Source organism: Anopheles darlingi, chromosome 3 (genome assembly GCF_943734745.1).
Source record: "Anopheles darlingi chromosome 3, idAnoDarlMG_H_01, whole genome shotgun sequence".
Classification (NCBI taxonomy): Eukaryota; Metazoa; Arthropoda; class Insecta; order Diptera; family Culicidae; genus Anopheles; species Anopheles darlingi.
Genome location: NC_064875.1, coordinates 36749596 through 36773373, shown reverse-complemented (window position 1 = coordinate 36773373; position 23778 = coordinate 36749596). Strand labels below are relative to the sequence as shown.

Sequence of the window (23778 nt, the reverse complement as noted above, 5' to 3'; positions counted from 1 at the left end):
CCTTTATTTTAGTACTGCTTCGACATTTTTTTAATAATTCAAAATCCTCTTATTCCTTCACTCATTGTCTTTTCCTCCATATACCCCGTTTTATCCCATGTGTTATTCAGTGCCTGTATATTCTCCTTGTTATATAGTATATTAAATCGGCTTGCATTACCCTGTAATTCCTTCTTTAAACATTTCATCTGGGTGTGCAATTGAAGTTTTCTCAAATGATGTATGTCTGTTGACTATATATCCTCGTCATAAAAATTTGTCCCAAATATGGAAATGGAAAAAGCTGGATTATAAAGGGCAAACGAGCCAGTTGTATTGATCTCGATAGATACAACAGTTTTCCTTTTACGATAAGAAAAAATTTAGAATTACAAATGAACGACTAGTAAATGCTGTTAGTAAATAAACGTTTTCATAATTTTCCCATGAGGTCAGGTCCAGTTGGTAATTGTTATTAATGAGGACAATGAAAGTTAATGAATATAATATTTATTTTCCAAATGATGGTATATTAAAATATGTTGTGTTTGTCAAACTTTACTATTTTTTCCGCATGACACCTTTAGTGTGCATGATTCGTCATTCACCTTATCTTTACTACGTAAATTGCGAAAATTATGGAATCGACAACCTTAGCTAGTATTGGTAGGAAGCCGAAATTTCTAGAAAACCTAAAATTGATTATTGCATATATCATTCGTTTGCTTGTATTTAATTTTATAATTGCGCCAAAGAGCCTAGTATGAATAGTTAGTTTCTATAATTATTTATTTGTTTTTATTCACGCCTTTCAGCTCCGATAACTTTATGTACTAATTGCTTCCATTGGAAAATGATTGCTACAATGAATACCAAGTTTCTTTGTTTTTCATTAGATAGCCCACACCCACATGATACTGCAATGATATACAATCACTGTGGTACCATTGCAAAAACAACATATAAGAATATTTCGATCCACGCTGTTTTCTAGCATATGTTATGACGGATGAGCTATTTTTATGTCCTAGGGGTTTCTTGTAAAACATAAGAAAATCGAATAAAAAGAGGCTCGATGAGTTAAAAAAAGAAACCGTCAAACCGAACAATAAATATTTTTTACGACTTGATATTTTTTTTGTCTGCATTTTATTCACCCATTAACGATAATTGCAAAAGATCATTTTTTAATTTTTTGTTGAAAGCCACGAGCATGATTAAGATGCACTTTGCATATCGTTTGTATATATAAAAGTACATGCTTTTACAACAAGAAACATACGTGCCTATATTTGCTAAATCCCATTCAAGTAAAAGAGTTCCTAAAAAGTAGATATGACTAATCCAAGGTTATTATAACTCAAGTCGTTTTTCAATAGTCAAACATACGGCTCGTCCGTTCTTAGATATGTAAAAAGAGTCTTTTTTCAATAGTGCATTGCATAGGGCCACAAGAATAATTAAAATATGTTTATGTAATTGTGTTTTCGTAATTTATATTTTATGTTTCAAATATTCTTAAATGTGCGTTTTGTTTATATTAACCAGCCTTACTAACCGAAACAAAATAAACGACAACGATGTCTAAAATCCCTGCTGACTATTCTGCTAATAGCTTGAAGGGAGGAATTGATGTTTACACCTGCCTTAGATGTGTTATTGTGAGCTTTTCTTGCTCATTCTTTACAGCAGTTTCTCATTCTCTCTCTAAAGCTTTTTACAATATTCCACTAGACTTTGTATCCATTCGTACATCAATCCACTACGTCTTGATACGAGTATGACTAAGCTAAACTTTCAAAAGAATTTGGAGACTGTACTCTACTAGAACTAAGGCAGCCGTTTTAGCTCCCTTCCTTGCTATCCAACCCAATCTTTATTGATTTAAATTGTCCATACTCTAATGCGAATTCGTTACTGCTAGATATGAAGTAAAGCTAAAATGTGCATTCATAATTTTGTGTTTTATAGTTCAACTGGCGATGGAGTTCTAACTTCAAAGAGGCGATCAATGAGTAATTTATGCTCTTTCCTAAATAACATACAAATAGTCTCGTCTTTTCCTTTCGAACGTTTTTCTGTATGATTTCATCAAACTTTGTTCCTCGTCTGTACATTATGACCAAGAGCATTATATTCAAAATATCTATAAATTGATGTAACAAAATCAATAGTTTTCTATTTTCTTCACACGAACTTCTACTGTTATTCACATTACGATTGATACACGATTACCATTCGTCAAACACCTAAATTTCACACAAGTTTGCACATATATACATTACAAGCACATTTAACTTCTGCAAGGATATATCTTCCATCATAATGCTCAAATTTTGCAATAAAATTTCAAATTTCTTCCAATCCTTGTTCGTTGATGCTATCTGATTTATTCTTTCTAGATTCATAATAAATTGTTTCGCTTTAAGCTACCCTCGTTTTTGGTGCTTGGACTCGTTCGCCCGGATACGATCTTCTATCATATGATAATCTATCTCCTTGGTATTACATGTCTCCAGCGTTTTGGATTTTGATATATGTATTATATTTGTGAGCGAACAAATTATTATCGATTTGTTCAGTTTATGCATGTTATTATCATTATAATTAATTTGTTCCGCTAAGCGTTTGTTGTGGGTTATAAATACTAAAACACTCTCATTATTACAAAAGCATGAACACAAAACAACATGGCGTATACAAGACCCATGTATATATTTTATAAACCTCACAATCAACTTAACTGATTGGTTTTGTCTACTGTCCTTATTCCTCGATTTATATTCGTTTTAAGATTGATCCTTTTTTTTCGTCTTATGATTAAACAAATATTGATTTCCATTCTGGCTATTATTCGTTTGTTATGTTGCATCCATGATAAAACAATGTTTGATTTCTTTGTTGTTAGTTAAAGATGGAGCATTATGCATCGTGCAGACTTGGATAGTTTGCTTCATGTAGATACGGCAGCAAGATTGCGCTTTTATGGATTTTGATCGTTTTGTACAATACACGGAAACCAAAATTTGCCAAAGATTATAAGTTAAGAACACTTTTTCAATATTTCAACAAAAGTCATGAAGTCAATAGTTTAATGTAATAGTAATTAATCAATGTTCACGGTTTTATTACGATTGTTATATTTATATGGTCATTTCTAGCCAAAAAAAATCATACTATCAGTTTTTAGTTCATGTTTTTAGACTGCCAGAACAGGACATTATTTGTTTCCATTTCGCTGCATGTATGGATGACCTTGTACAGGTCTAGTCGACAAATTTGTACAGTGCTACATCTAAGATTTGACTATATTATATAGAAAAAGATGAAAGAGTCCATGATCGTAATATATAGTGCACAAAGGAAGCTGCAGAAAGCCCATTAGAACGATTCATGCATACAGGAGCAAATTCGTCGGTGCATAGCCTAATTTAGTGGTAGTTGTACTTAAGATAATCAAAACATTAAAAAAAAATCTGTTCCCCTAGGGAACCGAACCACGAAAAGAGTAAATGGCTAGGACTACGATGAATTTAAAACATATAACAAACATCGAGTACATTTTTTTACGGCACGGCAAAAGCGAGCTGTATTCAACATAAGTAAGAATCAATTGATCTGGCACGGTATCGCAAGTCGTACTTGCAAGAGGCCTTTTTAATTTCAAAAGAACAGTGGAATACATTATATATGAACCTAGGCAAAAATCAAACGCCTCCTGGTTTCCGCATATCTCCGGACAGACCTTTTTCTTAAGATCTCACGAAGCTTATTCTGAGCGTCGTCTATCCTGGGACAGTGGAACAAGACGTACTCCGATGACTCCACCATCCCCACGCATGTAGGGAACAGTTGTAAGGAGGCCCTTATACGAAGGAGATACTCCCGGAAATAGCCATGCCCCCAAAAAACTGGGTTTAGTGGAAGTGTATCTATCCGTAATCACGCAATACCCAGCATTCGATGACTGTGATCAGGCAGTACGCCTAACGTCCGCTCCAGTCAGTTGATCAGTCAGTTTTTCTGCTGGATCTCTTCCGGCTCATAAAACAACATGGTATGATTTGCGAAAAAATTACCTGAATTCTCCACTGGTTGATGGATACAATCTTTAACGAATCTTAACCGTTTTGCTTTCTTTTATTTGACTTGTGTGCTGCAACACAAAGACAACAATGAACTCAAATTGGTCCATTTAAGTTTCAGTCATGGTTCGGTCAAGATTTTTTAGTAAAATTCGTAGTATCGGTGCGTATTTGCAAAAACTATACAGTGTAAATGATGACCGATGTGATCCATATTATGGCCCCTATTGCGATTGTCTTGTCTCGTTTCCGAGACAAGACTCGACCAGTCTTGTCTGGCAAAAACCGCCGAGTCTTGGTTGTCTAAAATCGGTATTGCGAGTGTCGCATGAACACTTGAATGAACAAGTGTTCATTTGGCTGTCAAAAGCCATCAAAATCGCAGCTTTGTTTGTAAACAATCGTGCGCAGTTTGAATTTCCTTACCGTTAACGTGTTTTAATTCATCAAAAAAATGTTTTCAATCGTACAATATTTGTTCAATTATTCTCAATCTCTGATGCATTTTTATTCAGAAACTCGATCGTCACGAAAGCAAATGCTGAGGTTTAAGCCCATTACATGGTTCTCAGAAAATGTGCCATTTCGTACAATTGAACATAATCGATTACTGGTAATAGGTTATTGATTAATTCCATTAAATTCAACCAAAAATTCCAAATCAACCGCCAGTCTGCTAAATAAAAAACTGTTACGGTAATCTTAAATCGCAGTCTTGTTTGGCAGACTCCCAGTCTGGTAGCTTTGAGTACAAGACAGCTGAGTCTCGTTTCCAAGACAGAAATCGGTGTCAAGCAAGACACTCGCAATACCGACACCAGACTGACGTTTGTCTTGGAAACGAGACAAGACAATCGCAATAGGGGCCTATACATCTATGGCCCCTATTGCGATTGTCTTGTCTCGTTTCCAAGACAAGACTCGACCAGTCTTGTCTGGCAAAAACCGCCGAGTCTTGGTTGTCTAAAATCGGTATTGCGAGAGTCGCATGAACACTTGAATGAACAAGTGTTCATTTGGCTGTCAAAAGCCATCAAAATCGCAGCTTTGTTTGTAAACAATCGTGCGCAGTTTGAGTTTCCTTACCGTTAACGTGTTTTAATTCATCAAAAAAATGTTTTCAATCGTACAATATTTGTTCAATTATTCTCAATCTCTGATGCATTTTTATTCAGGAACTCGATCGTCACGAAAGCAAATGCTGAGGTTTGAGCCCATTACATGGTTCTCAGAAAATGTGCCATTTCGTGCAATTGAACATAATCGATTACTGGTAATAGGTTATTGATTAATTCCATTAAATTCTTCCAAATCAACCGCCAGTCTGCTAAACAAAAAACTGTTACGGTAATCTTAAATCGCAGTCTTGTTTGGCAGACTCCCAGTCTGGTAGCTTTGAGTACAAGACAGCTGAGTCTCGTTTCCAAGACAGAAATCGGTGTCAAGCAAGACACTCGCAATACCGACACCAGACTGACGTTTGTCTTGGAAACGAGACAAGACAATCGCAATAGGGGCCTATATATATAAAAATGAATGTGTCTGTCCGGATGTCCGGTATAGACTCCGAAACTACTGGACCGATTGTCTCCAAATTTGGTATGTGGGGGTTTTTGGGGCCGGTGAGTGCTATAGGCATGGTTAGAAACCCCCCGCTACCTTCCTTCATGCCCTTCTCTAACACTTGATTGTTAAAAACATTAATTACTCCGCAAGTTATGAACCGATTACCATTAAAACTTGCACAATTGTTGATGGTCATCTGAGAAACTATGGGACAAAATTTGGTCTACATCGGATGAGGGGAAAGGGGAGCTTCCATACAACCCCAATCCTTAAAATACGTCCTAGGGCAATATGGGTATCGTTTCCTAGGTTTTGATGGTCTCTAAATCGATTGGATTCACTTAATACTCTTTTACTTGCTTCTTTCACCTATCCACAATCAACACCCTCCATTCCGTACATCTTGCAGAGCAGAGTGAGGGGTGGGAAGGTTAGATAGTTGCGTTTAATTCATGAATAATAATTTTAAAAATGAGACCAATACATGAGAGAGAGAGAGAGAGAGAGAGAGAGAGAGAGAGAGAGAGAGAGAGAGAGAGAAAGGGAGCCCGGCTAGGGTGGAATGATAACCATGGGACCGGCAATGCTGCGTTACCATTTTTTATTGTTGTGTCTATTGTTGGTTTTAATTTTCTTAACAATTGCTTAAGTTTAGTTAAGTCATGAGTTAATTAAGAAGTTGCTTTAATTTTCCCAAATCAATTTACATGACACAATAACAAAAACTTATTCAGTTGTGAAATATTTCAATTGAATTATATTAATTTTCGACTATCGATTTACGTGCCTCTTATCATTGACAATTTTCAACGTATCGGATTATGAATGGTAAACGATCGGAATTGCATGCACAAACATATAAAGCAGCAGTAACCGAATAATAACAGAAAGCAATACCAACATATCCTATCTATCAAGAACAACTTGCGATTGGAATGATCACCGAGAATGTCCTAGAGAAAAGAAAGACCCTCGATCTGATCGATCGACGTTTGAGTTGATTTGAAGTGCGGTGCTTTTAGTTATGATCTACCATGTGACTATGTAAATCATCGTAAGCTGAATAGCGAAAAAATGGATCAAGTGTATCGTATTGTCATGCCGTTAAATACACAGCATTTGAACTTAACGGGGTATGTACATGCCGAACACTAAAGTCAAAATATTTTATAAAAAAACTTGGGAAAATATAATTCGTGGTTCTAAATGACATCATTTGGCGCGTAAAGCAAAGCCTTAAAATTCAAACATCATGTTAACTTTCCAGGTCACATTTACAATCACGTCGCATCTCTATTTCCAATATCACTAACTGACCTAGCTATTGATTTGGTTCATTGATAAATCGAATACGACCAAATTATGGAATAGATAAAATTATATCAAGTTCCTGTTTACGATAAACCCACGACCGATCAAAGACAGTACGAAGTCTGTCGGGGCAGCTAGTAATAAATATAAATTAATATAAATATATTTAAATTTATGATAGGTGTATCAATATAATTTAAAATAGTTGGTTGAATGTTGGTTCCTAGTTTTGAAAAAAATACTTTTTACTCTAGTGACATCTATTCTGGGCCACCTTTTAGTTTTATTTAAATTTAGCTTCTTGCTCCACGTTTTACTTCCAAATTTAGAAAGCAAATGTTGCTAGTGTCAAATAAAAGATAATGTTTGTTTCCGTATCTGTAACAACATATGCATTATGGGTTCTATTCTGAAATTCGCCTGAAATGTTCACCAGACAAGGTTCTGTCGATGCCTAGACGTTAATTTACCTTTTTCAAACAAGTTGTTCATAGTACACCATTGCAGCTTTTATTCGTCTATACTTTGTCCTTTAAAAAAATTACGCAAATTTCACAATAAACCCCTATATTACCATGCAAACAATCATAACATATCAAAAAGGCATAATGTTGTATCGGGAATGGATATAAAATGTTGTTAAAATTAGCATTGAACATATTCGTTTAGTTGCAATTGAATACACCTTTTTATTTATCTAAGAACGCACATAAATACATAACCGTAATACAATTTCATATTGTCTTTTCATATTTCCATGTGCATCTCAAACTAATTCTAGTTGAATCATTTTACAGAAGTAACTATTGCTATTGCCTTAATATATATTACCTATATAAAGCAAACCAACAATGTATACAGTAATATCTGTAACACCAACAAATGAACTGAGAAATTTACAAACTCATGTTGAAGACTGATTTACGTTTAATATTCTTCCAATTTTTCATATAATTGGATTGCTAAGTTTTGAGCTTTAAATTATGAAATGTACAGAACGAGACAAATATGTTTGGCTTTTAAGTCGGTTGAATGTAGAATTGGTCAAATTCTATTAGAGACTTTATTAGTTTCATCATATGTTCACAAAGTGTTTCAAAACGGACGTAACATGATTCAAGATTCCTAATTGGCTGTTCATCATCAGTAGTGGATGGTTAACACAGTCTTCTTTATAGACATAAAACACATTTTGAAATGATGATGTTTTACGTTCCTACATTACAAGCACGTTATTCCCTCCTAAAATTAATGGTTTTTACAAATTGCATTTTTAAAACAATAAATTGATTTGATCCATTTCCATAAGTGATAATCAATAATCAGGTTTTTTTTCATATGTTGAATTTTCTTCAATATGTTGGTTTCTTTTCTTTCCTACACTGCTGTTGAATAGTACTGTTTCTTTGAGTAATTATTGGGTGAAAAAGAATGTGTATGACTTGTGTCGTCTGGATTAATTAATTTATATTGTTTATAAAACTCTCTCTCTCTCTCTCTCTCTCTCTCTCTCTCTCTCTATATATATATATATATATATATATATATATATATATATATATATATATATATATATATATATATATATATATATATATATATATATATATATATATATATATTTCTATTTGTATTTATATTTATATTTATATATTTACATTTATTTTTTTTCTTTTTCTTTGTTTTTCTTTTAATTTTTACCTCCATTGCCCTGTTTTGTCCTTTTTTTCCCTCTTGGCAATATTCCCTGTTTCTTTCTTCTTCTTTCGTGTTCTATATCATTTACACAAACTAATTATCGCGTAAACTACGTTCTCCATTGTACTATTTCATGCATAAACAAAACGAATTTACTGTGCTGTTTACGAACACAGCCAGTCCCAAGTCCCCGCCTGGGGACAGTCGTTGTCAGTGGAGGAATCGCCCCAGAAAACGCACTCGATGCTCTGCTAGATGAATTACAAACATTTGCTAAGCCACCAAATGGTGTTAACGACGTAAGCATTACAATTCATTCAAAATAAATAGCATGTAAAATAGTGTACAATAGGGTATTTTACATTGAATACTGTTTAAAACTTTTCAATCGAGCGACAATTTTTCGATTGCAATTTTTCCTTGTTTCAGCACCGTCCGGACGATTCCACGTCGGATGATAGTTCCCAGACGCTGCAGAATAGTATTACGACTAAGACTTCTCAAACACAGCTCTACCCAACGGAATCCGTTTCAGCAAACGTCGGTCTGCGGCGGCTTCATTCTTATCCAAGCGGTTCCGATACCGATACGAGCCCACCCCAGCCAAACCGTCCGACAACCGGAAAACCACCTGTTCCAGAACGTAACGCCGAACTCCTTTCCAAAATGAACAATAAGAGAGTTCCGCCACCACCTCCACCGCGTACTAGCTCGCGGAGCCCTTTGGCTAGCCCCACTAGTCCCCATGTCCCTCACCATCGAGGTCATCAGCAGCAAGCTTCAGTAACTCTCTCCGATTGCGAACAGCAACACCGAACCTCGGAGGCCACTGATTCCGGCAGTGAATCGGTTTGCTCTGACAATTCACAGCGTCAGCTCGCGTTAGAGCTTCGTCATCAAGAACTTCTCAAGAAGCAGCGCCAACTGCAAGAACAATACCAACGCCTACAGCAGATGAGTAAAAATGCGGTTCCACTAGCACCTGGTTCGATGGGCCATGACATCAAAAAGACGGGGAGCGAATCAAATCTTTCGCTCAAAATGAACTACAATATGGCTGTCAGCGGATCGATGAAGAATATTTGCGATGACACTAGCTCAATAGATGCAAGTAGTGTTTCTGGCAACATAGAAAATCAGCATAATAACGAACTTAGTCATACAATCGATTCTCATGTTGGCGATGATGAGCTCAATGGTAAATTAGGAACACATTCTTCACACTTAACCAAAACTACCAACAAAGTGTATGAAACTGACATACTGTAATGAAACACCTAATGGAATGCTCTGAACGGTCTACTTCATAACATTGACTGCCAAACTCTTTTAATTTATTGGGTATACAATTTCTCTAACTTTGACAGCGCACACTAAAATGCATTCAAATTATGTTAAACCTATGCACTACCGACCATTGGTGTCCATTGGTTACGGTGAACACCGCTGTAGTTTTATTTTTATACTTATTCTGAAACAATTTGCATTGTCTTAGAAACCAAAAACTCCCACGCAGAAGATTTCCCGATTTACAATTGGTGTTGAGTGAGCAAAAGCCAAGAAAAGAGTACTATATAAAGTCTCTTTCAATTTCATTTTGCCAAAAATGAACGAATGTGCCATTTTTGTAAATGTGACCTCTTTACTGATTCGTTCTGAATTTAAATTTAAACCACACAGTGAAATGCAGCCTATAACCAAGCAGACACAACTATCTCGTCCGATGCCACCATAACCTATAAATATGAAGTTAGTTCTACTAAAAGCAAATTAGAAAAACAACACAATGGACAAATTTAGAAAAACACATGTCACGAAATGGTGCTTCTAATTGGAAGAAGTTAACTAAAACGGATCTAAGCTATCTTTTCCGTGGATGGTGTTGAAATGTTGAAATGTGGCCACTTCGAAACATGTAGGAAACGTAACTTGGCGTTACTAAAAATTCGGTAAAACTCTATGAAAAATGGCTCCACAATTGCTTGCACGTACTTTGTATATGCATCAAATCAATCACGAGCACACATATTGACACACACGTAATACTAGCAATTACTTAAAAGTAATTCCCGGACATTGCAAGAAGAGCACAAAGTTAATTTATCCAACTACAAAAAAGCGGTATACTTTCAATAAAATCTCCGCAAACAACAGTACACAGTTCGGCCTGCCCTGAGTATATCAGCTATTCTTCGCACCTAATAAACGCATGATCAGTATACGGAATCTCGTAACTGTCGCGTACTACATACTAGTCGAGATAATACACTGGTCAGACACAAGTTAGGTACTGGCAACCGTACCTCTAACAACAACGCTAACATCTCAGACAGAACCCTAAAATGAACAACCAAACGCCCGACCCGAGAAGTCCCTGATGTATGCGTCCAACGAAATAGTTTCCAAACATAAGGTAACAGCGACCAGGTGGAACATACGTGTACGGTTCGTAAGTTTTGTGCTAAACAACTTGTGACGGCCGCGGCGTCGTGATATTTGCTATTTGTTCTCTGGTTGTGCAGTACCCCTGTGCAATTCAAAGCGTATTTCACCAATCAAAATGAAATGCCTATAGATGGTAATAAAAGTATAATCCAAATTTTATAGGAACCTAGCCATATAAACTACCTACTAAGCCATTTGTGCAAAAAACGACTCACAACCACAAAAGACACCCGCACGAGTTTGATTGTATTTAGTGGAATCAGCAGTAAAAATGTCATGGAAAATATGAAACTTTGCACCGTACGCTCACTGAATTTGTTAATGAATCTGCTTTAAGCGCAAGTAAGATTGAATCTTCCTCATCACTGCCATAAGGCCAACTTTCGCGTAATGATGCAAACGCAGAGTTACATACATTTTTAAAACAATTGACTTTTTCGGCAATATTTCGGTTAGAACACGTAAAAATCAACAAAGTCACAATCGTGCATCCTGAATTAACAAACAAATGTTAACCTCAACCGCAACAGCCACAGTCTCATCTCCGTGTGATTATGTAATTAGACAAGTATGTGCGAATGTAACTAAAGTTCATTGAGTTTGTTGAGCTATAAGTATTTTCCTAGGGACTGTATTGAGAACAATGCGTAACCTAAAGTTTGTAATTAGAACATTTAGTTATACAGCAGTGGCAGAAACGCGGCACCCAGAAGTGCACCACATCGCCATTGTTTTCTTTTCTCGGGTTAGGGCTCGAAACCAAAGGAAAGGAAAATAGCATAAGGCAGCATGTGCTAAGGTCACCTAGTTTTATGAAGTCGTTCAAAACTATTACTTCAATATCGTATGATAGAAAGTTATGCTTTGAACAAGCCATAAAGATGGATTAGAACGCTTTGCGGAGAATCGAAAAATGTGCCACATCTGGATAGAGATTTAAAACATGAAAGCGTAATGGATGTTTTAAATGCCATTAAAACTATGGTTCGTTTTTGATAGTTTCTCGACAGTTAAGAACATTTTAATGCATAATAGCATAGTAGTACTTATAGGCGAGAGCCGCAAAAAAGATAGCCGAATCGTCGATGGCTATTTTCTTGACGGTGGATTCCTGTCCGATCAAAAAGCTGAGGCGCAACATCCGCAGCAACCGAGCAGCGTATTGCGCGATATCCTTTAAGCCCTTCGTGTCCAAATCGAGACCGTGAAATATATTTGACGAAAGTGCTTGCAAAAATTGGAGGAAAGATCAATCAAAGAAAAAGTAAACGTAAAAAATAGAGAAAGGAGTTTCGTGGCTAGTTAGTTAACTTAAAATCACATATTACACACATGCGCGAGCGCAAAGAAATTCACCTCCGGTTTGTGTCATTGAATTATTGTGTCAGTCGTCAGTATGCAATATGTAATGTTGGATTTTTTCTACAAGAGAAGCATCACCTATTATCCATTTTTATTATAAAATAATAAAGGATCTTCCATAGTAAATGAAGACTCGATACAAAGAAGGTAAGAGTTGAATGTGGCGTGCTTCTTGAACGTGACGAATTGAAAAGATCGCAGAAAATTCGCAGTTTCTCGTTTTCCTGCCTGAGAGTTTTTCTCAGGCCGAAAAAAATGCTCGTGGGGTGGTTTATTTACATGGGAAATATTTAAAAAAAACGAGTCGGAAAGCCCGCAGTTGAAAATAAAATTAAGATGAAATCTAGTGTGATTTCTTTATTAAAATATCAGCGGAAGACGATTGTCGCAAGTGATAACGATTAAACTGATCACTTCATGGTCTCAAGGCTACCTCAAAGAGAACTTTTTTAATCCAGTTGTCTTTCCAGTCCCCGGCCGGGGGCTGTGGTGTTGTGATAGATGTATCTCTTAGGGACCTCGATCTTGTCTACCTGTCCTTACACACGAAATGGTCGACAAATATTAATTCCTGACTTACCTCCCACATCATGAAGCTAGCCATTCTGTGGTATTACAGTTCCCATCGATGATGAACACCGGTGTTGCTGAATGTTCTTGGTGCTGCAATGATTGACTACCACCAGGCCAAAGAGAGAGTAGCTTTGGTCGGTAATGACGGGGTCTGTTTTAGAGGTGTGTGACTCACCGTAGGCTAAGCTCTAGCTCTCGAAGCTGAGCAGCGATAGCAGAGCGGTTCTTAAGGCTTGCTAATGGTCTCGTGGCTTATCGTGATGCCTATCGGTGGCGAAGGTGGTATGATGGTAGCCGAGCAGCATCCCAGCACATTCAATTGGTATAAACTTGTGCAGGGGAGCTACCGAGTGGTCGGCTTGGCGTTTATTTCAGAAGGGTCCAAAAAGTAAGGTGACACGGTGTCCAAATTGGCCACGTAAAGGGATATCTTTAATTTTGTATTTTTTGTAGGTTGTCAGCACTGTTAGTGACAACCATGACAAGTTTTACGTAAAAATATTCACTAATATTTGAGATACGTATTATTTTGTGAACTACTAAAAGTGAACTCTTCGTTTTTTGCCATGTCGACTGTTTTGAAGCAAAGAATTTGCGTTAAAAATATTTTTTCTGCCGCGGATACACCAATGCAAATGGTACAGAAATGCTTTGGTGACGATACTATATAAAAAAAGACCTCCAGGAGGCTCGGGAACGTTTTGAAGAGAAAGAACGCCCTGGACGACCACCAACGTCAATCGATGCAGTTCAGGTACAAACAATCAAAATCGTCGATTAACAACAAGAGACTTTGCTGATGATATTGGCATATCAAAAATATCCGCCAATTACATTGTGAAGTTTTTTTTCATCTCAAGCGCGTCAGAATTCGAACACCATAATGCACCATCTCAGAAGGTCCTCAGAGTTGTGTTCAGCAGGATGATGTTCGTCCTTCTGGAGCCGGAATATCAGTTCTGGCTTGAGCAGAGATCGACCTGCTCCGTCTGACTTAATGCTGAATTTGGGGCTCTTTTTATACTGTAATCTTTCAGCATCTAACCAGACTGCACGTTCTCGCTTGCCCTGATTGCCACGTCCGACCATGCGTATCAATGATGGTCAAAGTATGGCCGGTTGACAAAAGTATGGTCAAAGTATTTTGTCTTTACATGGTCCATTCCCTCTTCCTGCCCTTTCGCTCAGTGATCTGCAGTTGTTCGGGAACTGCAGTTGTTCGTAGTCGGTATGTTATGAATCAAAGCCACGACCTTTACTAGCACGGTTTGATCACAGCAGGGTACCCTGCTCGTTTTGAGGGCTAAAAGATTACATGGAACGATTGTAGCACATAATCAACGGGAATGGGAGTGACTGCCAAAACTAGAAATTCCATCTGAGATGCAGGAAAACGCTGTTCAAGGCAACGCAAGGTCCACAAACGCCTTTTGGCTGATTTCGCAAGAGAGCAGCTAAAAAAAGCTAGTTATTAGAAGACAAATAAATGTCTAAACGGTTCCAAAGATTATCGTTTATTATTTTATTGCCGATGATGAAGCACGGTGGGGAAACGACCTAGAGAAGTCATTGGAAAGTAGTCTTCGTCTTATGTATTTGTGTTCTTACTGTCCATATCATCATCAGTGTCTGTTAGAGATGATCCTTGATAATTTTAGCTAAAAGTAGCTGTCGGTAGCCACACTTGATGTACACAAGTCGACTCCAAACGGCCTCCTAACATTGAGCATCAAGTGTCTTGTGCAAATCTATCCTGCCTTATATGCTTAACTCGGTTCTTTCGTGGGTATATCTAAGTGAGTTAAACAAACAATTCAACTATTAAGACTCTGTGACCAACATCCGAAGAACGGCCATCCCAGCATTCGATCAGCTGAAGCCGATCGGTCCAGCTGATCTGGACGCTACACATGGGCGACAGTCCTTTCAATCCTCAATCCTTCTTAGGCAGCATTGCATTCACAGAATTGATGACCATTGTTGTTGCTGGTTGGGATGGTGAAATTCTTTAATGATGTTTCATCCAGTGTTTGCTGCATTGGAAAAGCCCGGGCGGTATATGCTGGGTCATCCGGAACGGCGACGACTGACGGAAGTTGTACTGGCGGCTGCACGATTGCATATACTGAGGACGTTCCCGATTTGAGCTGTTCCATTTAGGTGAAATCTGTTCTGTTCTCGTTGGTCAAAAGGCTCAATAGGTAGCTAATCTTAATTGCAAGAGATCTTACCGTGATGATTGCTCGGATGAGATTTCGATCGTTAGTGCATTATCATCTTGCAACATCACGAATCTTAAAACATGCCGGTTTCTGCGGGTTTCCTTTCCGTGTCTTCGGAATCTCGGCCGCACATTTCTATTCCCCTTGTAGTTGATTGGGTTTAGAACCCGGTAAAAAACCAATATATACACCTCAACCGATTCGGTAGGCTAACCGATTCTAATTGCATACATTTAGGGGCCGAACATTTCAAAATTTGACCGTTAAATAACCAGTGGAATGAACAAGAACCTTAAACATGAGATTAAATCAATTTATGGTGCGAAAAACTACCGGTAAAAAACCAATATATACACCTCAACCGATTCGGTAGGCGGTAAAAAACCAAAACATACACCTCTACCGATTCAAATAATTTTAGCGGTTATCCATTTCAAAATTTTGCCGTTAGATAACCATAGAATGAGCCGGACACAGAAATACATGTGGAAAGTGGAGGAGGGATGGGGAGGGAGCGAGTACATACCAAGTACATCGCTTGTACCTTCCCCCGTCCCTTCCTGATAGATAAAAAGATGATTTAGACATAATAATTGTCCCAAAAACATACACACCTTTTCAGTTAAATATATTTAAAAAATACATTTTAAACGTTAAATAGAGCTATTACGGAAGAGGGGAGGGAGATGCCATTACATTTTCAATGTCGAAAGATAATATTTGGGTAGTTTTTCGCACCATAAATTGATATAATCTCATGTTTAAGGTTCTTGTTCATTCCACTGGTTATTTAACGGTCAAATTTTGAAATGTTCGGCCCCTAAATGTATGCAATTAGAATCGGTTAGCCTACCGAATCGGTAGAGGTGTATGTATTGGTTTTTTACCCGGTAGGCTAACCGATTCTAATTGCATACATTTAGGGGCCGAACATTTCAAAATTTGGCCGTTAAATAACCAGTGGAATGAACACGAACCTGAAACATGAGATTAAATCAATTTATGGTGCGAAAAACTACCCAAATATTATCTTTCGACAGTGAAAATGTAATGGCATCTCCCTCCCCTCTTCCGTAATAGCACTATTTAACGTTTATAATGTATTTTTCAAAGATATTTAACTGAAAAGGTGTGTATGTTTTTGGGACAATTATTATGTCTAAATCATCTTTTTGTCTATCTGGAAGGGACGGGGGAAGGTACAAGCGATGTACTAGGTATGTACTCGGTCCCTCCCCACCCCTCCTCCACTCCTCCACATGTATTTCTATGTCCGGCTCATTCTATCGGTTATCTAACGGCAAAATTTTGAAATGGATAACCGCTAAAATTATTTGAATCGGTTGAGGTGTATGTTTTGGTTTTTTACCAAACTACCCAAATATTATCTTTGGTAAAAAACCAAAACATACACCTCAACCGATTCAAATAATTTTAGCGGTTATACATTTCAAAATTTTGCCGTTAGATAACCATAGAATGAGCCGAACACAGAAATACATGTGGAAAGTGGAGGAGGGGTGGGGAGGGAGCGAGTACATACCAAGTACATCGCTTATACCTTCCCCCGTCCCTTCCAGATAGATAAAAAAATGATTTAGACATAATAATTATCCCAAAAACATGCACACCTTTTCAGTTAAATATCTTTAAAAAATACGTTATAAACGTTAAATAGTGCTATTAGAGAAGGGGGTAGGGAGAAGCCATTACATTTTCACTGTCGAAAGATAGTATTTGGGTAGTTTTTCGCACCATAAATTGATTTAATCTCATGTTTAAGGTTCTTGTTCATTCCACTGGTTATTTAACGGTCAAATTTTGAAATGTTCGGCCCCTAAATGTATGCAATTAGAATCGGTTAGCCTACCGAATCGGTTGAGGTGTATATATTGGTTTTTTACCTTATCTTTTGACATTGAAAATGTATTGGCATCTCCCTCCCCTCTTCTGTAATAGTACTATTTATCGTTTATAATGTATTTTTTAAAGATATTTAACTGAAAATGTGTGTATGTTTTTGGGACAATTATTATGTTTTTATCTATCTGGCAGGGACGGGGGGAGGTACAAGCGATATACTAGGTATGTACTCGCTCCCTCCCCACCCTTCCTGCACTTTCCATGTGTATTTCTGTGTCCGGCTCATTCTATCGGTTATCTAACGGCAAATTTTTGAAATGGATAACCGCTAAAATTATTTGAATAGCCGTGGCCACACGGGGCGAAAACCCTAGCGCAAACGAAAAAATTAATGTCAAAACGGTTTCGCGTAACCCTTACACGCTGTCAAACTTTTATACGTCCGCGGACTTTTTCGCTGAACCCTTGACGCTGTCAAACGCTTTATTAACGAAAAGGTAGGTTTGTTTTTGTGATGTTTTTTGCATTTTTAATTTAAATAAAACTGAATTTCAGCAAGAAAATGGATCGCCTGCCGAGAAAGGAACACGAAAAGCTGGTAAGTATGTTTAGGTTAAATGTGTAAGTGAAGTGAACTAGGTTATCCGGAACGCTTCGGAACGCTCCGGATCCGGTGTACGAAACAGTCTCTATATTATGTTGTCTGTGATTCAGTTGGGAGGGAAAACGCGAAATGGACATTACAAGGGTGAGACTAGAAGACGAGCATGGAATTGAGATACAGATGAGATATAGATCGATTAAAGTCGAACAGTTCGTAAACACCGTTGAACGCCTCTAGCACTGCCAGCCACGGGTCGTGCTGGGCGTGCAATGAACGGCACCGGTTGATTGGAAGTGGTGGTCTTCCCCTTAGGGGAGGGAGCGTAGATCGGCACGGCCGCAAGTAAAGTTGGTGCATACAACTGGTAGAGGAGATTCGCGACGAAAAGGAACTGTGCGTGTTTCAAGCGACTGGAGGCGCAGCATTCGGTAGCGAGTAGGATAGGGTGAGACCGTTGGCGAGCTGCCGAGGAATCAGCGGGCAACCACCCGGGTGAACATAAGCTGAACCCCCTCCAGCCTCGCGATAGCACCCAACACCTGAGGCGACCATATAAGCACAGTACAGGGCCCTTAAGCACAGCGGATCCCGGATCTCCGGAGTCATCCGTAGCACCAGACCCACAGATATCTGCTGGCCTTTGATTACGCGACACTTTGAGGGGGAAGGATAAGACCATTTGATGAGCACCACTGGCAGAACTCATCAATGGTTCGCTGGAGGAAACGGAAAATATGGTTATGGTTTATTGTTTTGTTTAATTTGCAATATATTTTAATTTCCTTTTTAGAACCCTGATCAATCGCTGAGGTTGATTGAACAAGTAAAGAGGTTTCCATGTTTATGGTGTAAAACGACAAAAGACTACAAGAATATAAACAAACATGCGACGGCGTGGGCTAAAATAGCTAACGAGCTCAGCATCAGCGAGATGGACGCTAAGCAGCAGTGGAAGAACCTTCAAGCCAGCTTTCGTGTGTACAGATCAAAAGTGAAGAGAAGCACAGTAACGGGGTCAGGTAAGGTGCTGAACATGTATTATCTTATACAGCATATTCCTTAAAATAGCACGATATTCATTTGTAGGACGCGACGAAATTTATACACCGCGCTGGTTTGCCTATCAATCCATGACGTTTCTCTCCGAGTCTTTGGACGTCGTCAACACAACTGATACAGTAAGTAATATATAACTTTATAATATAAATAATTAAAAGCGTAGGGTCAGTTAATTAAAAGATATATCATTAAGGAACTTAAAGAGAATTGCCAGATATATCATTGAAAAACAGGTGATTCGCTATGTGATTACGAATCGACGCAAGCCTTTCGGAAGGTCTATTTGTTATTGGAATTAAGCTTTGTAATGGCATTTCTCCTTCTCTATTGAAATGTATGTCTTGCGTCGTCGCTGTTCGTCGGGAAATTCTTACACGTAAAAAATTATGTACATATACGGCGGTAATAATGGTCTTTTGCGCAACATCGGTTGGCACATAAATAGGTCCTTTTGCAATTTTAAACCGATTTGAGAAAATACCAAAGGTATCCTCTACTGGCATTCGAGCTCGTGAGTGGCGATAGTTAAAGTGTCGCTCAATTGCTCTTAGATTTTGTCCTCCATAGGGTCGAATGCAGTAGTCAGTAAATGCAAATGCCTTATCTCCCAATATAAAGTAAGGTACTTTTTGCAGGTATGGAACTGTAATGGGTTCTGGCTCTGGAATATCCAAAGCCTTATTTTCTAGTTCGCGATAAAGTTGTGTATTCCTAAAAATTCCTCCGTCTGATATGCTAACCTGGCCTCCAACGTTTACGTATAAGAATTTGTAGTCAGCATCAACTAATGCTAGCATAACTATACTATTGAAGTGCTTATAGTTAAAGTACATGTTACCGGCATTGTTTGGCACTATGATGGGAATATGTTTGCCATCGATAGCGCCAATTGCATGAGGAAAGCCCCAACGTTGTTTAAAGCGTTTTGAAATGTCTAGCCACTCTTGTCTGGTCGATGGTAGCTGCAAATAAAACGATAAAAATATTTATATAGATATAGAAATGCAATGAAAGAAAAATAAAACATTGTTTCATTTTCAGATTGGACTAGCGCGGCCACCACCAATGCAATCGACAGACACATCGCAAGCTGTCTACATCATCCCTGATATATCCAACTCCAATAGCCCATCGATAGATATATTTGACTTTAATGATCCTGATGAACCTGATACACAAAATACCGACCGACCACAAAATACAAGACCTGCCCCCACTGCTGCCTCAACAGCTGGAAGAAGACAGCGTCGAAACCGTGATACCGATATGGATGACCAGCTTGCAGTTTCGCTGCAGGCTTTAGTAGATGTCACTAATCTACAAATACAGCGAACATCATCCAGAATAGCTAGTAACGTTGCTGAATGGGTAGACCATTTGGATAGCAGCATTCAATCTTTAGTAATAGCAAAATTATATCAGGCGATGCATGCAATAGAAGTTCAGATGAGCGAGCTCGATCTCAATGACATAACAACGAGCCAGTAGGATCTACCGTTTTTTTGTCTTTTGCAACCATTAGACTGAACCTTTTTTAGTCATTTATTAATAAGCTTTTTCTTTTCTCTTCTTATTAGTAGGGTTAAGTTGTTACAAGCTAGTAGATCCGTCGTTGCTTTGGTCAAACCATAAGACTGAACACTTTCAAGTCATTTAGTTATAATCACCGATCACTTGTTAACGTTTTAAGTTCTTACCTTTACGTAGTCCTGCAGCGCTTCCATTAAAGCCTCGCATACATCAGGCACGATCTTCCCGATAGCTTGTCTGGATACCTGTGATGAAAATAAAAGTTGAATTCCTTCGCTCATACTACAAGGAAAATGTATTGCTTACCCGAAACAAAAACTGCAGACTTGAGTAGCACTCCCCCGTCGCTAAGAAGCGCAGCGTTATCATCAACCTTTCCCTAGCCGTTACCGGATGCCTCATATTCGTGTTCATGCGTTGTATTCGATGCAGGACCAACGATTCCAGGAAATAAAAATCTTCCATTCTCATCCTGAGAAATTTTATAATTGTGTCGTTCATCTGCTCTTCCAGTATGTTTTGGAGCAGAACGTTGCCGTCTTCTTCCCGACGGAAGAACATTGGCCGCATCCACCATCTTCGTTGTCGCCGCCTCTGCTCATGTCGTCGTCTGTTATGCAGATAATTAGCGACGACCATGAAATGCCTCATCCACTCAGAATCATTTACAAGCAGTTCCATTTCTATAAACGATGAATTTCAAGTTAAATACACTTTGAAGCACTCTTAACTTACAACAGATTAAAATCATTAACCTTTAACGTAGCGAAACGAAGAGAAGGAAGATCTACAATCGCTGTAACAGCAACAAAATCTTTAAAAACTGCAAAATTTATTCGGAAATCAACTTTAGCGGCCAAAACACAGATGTAAACAATACGTTTGACATTTCGGCATAAATTTTCGGGGTTTTACCCCTGCCACACGAAGCGAAAACATTTTGGCATTAATTTGTAAATTTGCGCGCAAATTTTCGCTCCGTGTGGCCACGGCTAATCGATTGAGGTGTATGTTTTGGTTTTTTACCGAAAAGGTTTAATTTTCATCAAAAATCAAAATTCGAAGTGAAAAATGGACAACACCCTTGGCAACCCTTGTTTTGACTTTGAAGTTTTTCTTTGTTTTGCTTAAAAGTGAGTTTTTTACTTTTTCGAACGTTTTTCGAGAATTTTGTCATAAAAATAAAGGTGATAAGAGCAAATTATCATCATCTGCAACTCCCGTCCCGTCGCTCCCGTTGCGAAAGTAGGCCGGAAAAGTGTAAAAAACTTGGAAAACCGCAACGCGAAGAAACACCAAAGGTATGTCTTTTTTCTAGTCTCTAGCTATAGTCTTTTGATGCCCTTTTCGGCCGGTTCCTCCAGAGATGGTCGCCCTTTTGCTGAGATGATCAGCTGATAGACGCCAAATTATTGGAGGACCAATCAGAAATCAGAATCAGAAAGCCGATTCTTTTTCCGAAAAGCGCTACTTTTTTGGGTAAATTTTCTTTAAAAAAAGGTATATATTTTATTACTTAAACTAAAATAAACCATATAAATTTCATGGAAATAAATTCATTTTTATTTATAATATAAATTTCTCCAAAAAGAGCGGACAGACCACGGAAAAGGATTATCTTTTCCCTTTACCTAAAAAGGATACTTCGAGCTCCGGCTCCGGAAAACACTCACCCTGCTCTCATTCAACCACAGAGTGTACAGAAATCTGCGGCAGAAATTCGGGTCTCCTAAAATCAAAACCGCAGAAACCGCCTGGACCTTAAGGCAAGATCCTGCAATTAGGGTTACGGATAGTAGGCGATACCAAAGGGAACGAACACATTGCATCCAAGAGTTTCATGTCACATCCGGAACATCATCGTTGCAGAGAAATAATAGTCAATCTATAATATCAACAATAACCGCTTTATAAACAGCAAAACATCTCAACAGAGCAAAAACATACTACAATGCACTGAAAATTGAGGCATGTGGCAAAAACCGTACTGGCGTTAATCCTCACTGAAGAAGAAAAAGAAAAGATCTTGCCACGATGAGTAACCGCCACCAGCCTAAAATATTGCTCAAACCTCGGGATAAAGATTTGCTGCCGATAACTGCATCGTCTAACAAGATCGTAGGAAAGAAAAACCCTACTATTTTAACGTCTGGTGCTTCCGCGTTTTCCACGATAAAAGAGCGCCCAACCTCGACTGGCAGCACGAGCGGCAATAGTATTGATTATAAACATGCACCGCCAGCGGCAGCTCTCCCGGATGCATCGATGTTCAACCCAACTATGAGTAGTTCGTTGACTCTCATAAGGAACCAAAATGCTTTCAACTATCGTGTGCTAGATTTTCTGCACGAAACTAATCAAGATTACATTGTTGTCGGCGTTATTGGTGCGCAAGCTGTTGGAAAATCGACGGTGTTAAATATGCTCAACCAGCATCTATTCACCAGGGAACCGACGAAAACAAGCTACACGGATAACGTGTTTCCAGTTCACGATAAAATAAACATCTTTGGAGATAATGAAGGTTTGTCGAAGAGATTAATCCCTAAACATTTCCTAAACCATCTTGTTCCATGTGTGATTTGGTATGTTTTCTTTTCTTTCAGTGAAAATGTTCATTACTGAGGATCGATTAGTACTTCTCGACTATACAGAACCAATGATCGGCCAAATAAGAAAAGATTTCATTCAGCACGAACAAGATGAACTCAAGCGAATGATGCTTCTTCTTAAAATATGCCACGTTTTGCTGATAGTGCAGGAAGAATACTACAATATTCGTATTATGCGCTCGCTGGTATGTGCCAAAATGATGAGCCAAAATATCGACCCCATGAAGTTCGTTTTCATCAGAAATAAGGCTGTTGAGCACAGCAGTACAGGCTCAGATGCCCGAACATTGATGTTACAATTGTACCAGCGTATTTTCAACGATCAACATGATGCCTCCAACGACAGACAGGAATCGATAAGCTTTGTCGAGATTCCGATTCTAGAGAAAGGTTAACCTCAAACAACACGAGTAAAAGCAAAGACTCGTTACATCTTTAATACATTCCTCTATTTGCAGGAAGCACCATGCAGCACAATGAACACCTCAAAAGAGCCCTATTTCATTTACGAAAGTGTATTTTTAGCTGTCGAGCGGCTATTGTGAACAAAAACTGCTCTGAAAAGGCTTGGGGTCATGCATTACTAAAGTTGATCGACAATCCGGAGAGCAACTTTTTCCTAGACAAGTATGAGAAACTGAAAGAAAAATACAACTTGCACAACCATGTTAAAATTACAGATAATTTGTAATAAAAACCCGCATTGAATCCCTAGTTTTTCGATATAAACACGAGTGGATGTTACAACTACTGTTTGAGTCCGACACGCTGTCCGCCTCGAAAACGCAGTTCGAATTGGAGTTTTGTTTTACACATCTCGTCATTTTTGAATGAGAGTTTTAAGCCTGCCACAGACCGCAAGCGGCGCG

General features: G+C 38.3%; 4 protein-coding genes across 12 annotated transcripts in view; 3 read left to right on the top strand and 1 right to left on the bottom strand.

Annotated features, from left to right (window-relative positions):
* The window catches only part of LOC125955125 (coiled-coil domain-containing protein AGAP005037), a 28664-nt gene extending 15964 nt beyond the window's left edge, over positions 1 to 12700 (top strand). For 5 of the 6 annotated variants that reach the window (XM_049686007.1, XM_049686005.1, XM_049686006.1 and 2 more), the window contains 2 exons: positions 8816 to 8938; positions 9069 to 12700. In XM_049686007.1, the coding sequence (XP_049541964.1) occupies positions 8816 to 8938; positions 9069 to 9908 (963 nt within the window). In that variant the 3' untranslated portion in view covers positions 9909 to 12700. Of the gene's footprint in view, positions 1 to 1950; positions 1995 to 8815; positions 8939 to 9068 lie in introns of all 6 variants that reach the window. The other variant, XM_049686008.1, reaches the window with a different exon arrangement.
* Positions 12701 to 17442: 4742 nt separating this feature from the next.
* On the top strand, positions 17443 to 20568 carry LOC125953365 (uncharacterized). 3 transcript variants are annotated; one of them, XM_049682866.1, is made up of 5 exons: positions 17443 to 17601; positions 17660 to 17702; positions 18499 to 18727; positions 18795 to 18886; positions 19809 to 20568. In XM_049682866.1, the coding sequence occupies exons 2-5, from the start codon at positions 17667 to 17669 to the stop codon at positions 20253 to 20255; spliced, it is 804 nt and encodes a 267-aa protein (XP_049538823.1). In that variant the 5' UTR covers positions 17443 to 17601; positions 17660 to 17666; the 3' UTR covers positions 20256 to 20568. The 3 variants fall into 3 exon arrangements, with proteins under 3 accessions (XP_049538823.1, XP_049538824.1, XP_049538825.1); XM_049682867.1 differs by having other exon boundaries at positions 17443 to 17702; XM_049682868.1 differs by lacking the exons at positions 17443 to 17601; positions 17660 to 17702 and adding an exon at positions 18163 to 18419.
* LOC125953363 (uncharacterized) lies at positions 18675 to 21250 on the bottom strand. Its single transcript, XM_049682862.1, has 4 exons — positions 21053 to 21250; positions 20604 to 20980; positions 20465 to 20542; positions 18675 to 19729 (listed from the first exon to the last, which is right to left on the bottom strand). Exons 2-4 carry the CDS (start codon positions 20976 to 20978, stop codon positions 18965 to 18967), a joined length of 1218 nt encoding a protein of 405 aa, XP_049538819.1. The 5' UTR covers positions 20979 to 20980; positions 21053 to 21250; the 3' UTR covers positions 18675 to 18964.
* A 192-nt stretch (positions 21251 to 21442) lies between these two features.
* LOC125953364 (protein SMG9) lies at positions 21443 to 23629 on the top strand. Of its 2 annotated transcripts, XM_049682865.1 has the most exons (5): positions 21447 to 21598; positions 21662 to 21797; positions 21889 to 22821; positions 22904 to 23299; positions 23368 to 23629. In XM_049682865.1, exons 3-5 carry the CDS (start codon positions 22332 to 22334, stop codon positions 23598 to 23600), a joined length of 1119 nt encoding a protein of 372 aa, XP_049538822.1. In that variant the 5' UTR covers positions 21447 to 21598; positions 21662 to 21797; positions 21889 to 22331; the 3' UTR covers positions 23601 to 23629. The 2 variants fall into 2 exon arrangements, with proteins under 2 accessions (XP_049538821.1, XP_049538822.1); XM_049682864.1 differs by lacking the exon at positions 21662 to 21797 and having other exon boundaries at positions 21443 to 21598.
* The last annotated feature ends 149 nt before the right edge of the window (positions 23630 to 23778 follow it).

Coding starts and splice junctions, on each gene's coding strand:
- LOC125953365 (XM_049682866.1), top strand. CDS start 17,667: ATGGATCGCCTGCCGAGAAAGGAACACGAAAAGCTG. Junction 17,703..18,498: donor GAAAGGAACACGAAAAGCTG/GTAAGTATGTTT, acceptor TTTCCTTTTTAG/AACCCTGATCAATCGCTGAG. Junction 18,728..18,794: donor AAGCACAGTAACGGGGTCAG/GTAAGGTGCTGA, acceptor ATTCATTTGTAG/GACGCGACGAAATTTATACA.
- LOC125953364 (XM_049682864.1), top strand. CDS start 22,332: ATGAGTAACCGCCACCAGCCTAAAATATTGCTCAAACCTCGGGATAAA. Junction 22,822..22,903: donor CATCTTTGGAGATAATGAAG/GTTTGTCGAAGA, acceptor CTTTTCTTTCAG/TGAAAATGTTCATTACTGAG. Junction 23,300..23,367: donor GATTCCGATTCTAGAGAAAG/GTTAACCTCAAA, acceptor CTCTATTTGCAG/GAAGCACCATGCAGCACAAT.
- LOC125953363 (XM_049682862.1), bottom strand. CDS start 20,978: ATGGAACTGCTTGTAAATGATTCTGAGTGGATGAGGCATTTCATGGTC. Junction 20,543..20,603: donor GTCTGCAGTTTTTGTTTCGG/GTAAGCAATACA, acceptor TTTTCATCACAG/GTATCCAGACAAGCTATCGG. Junction 19,730..20,464: donor CGCTGCAGGACTACGTAAAG/GTAAGAACTTAA, acceptor TTTTATTTGCAG/CTACCATCGACCAGACAAGA.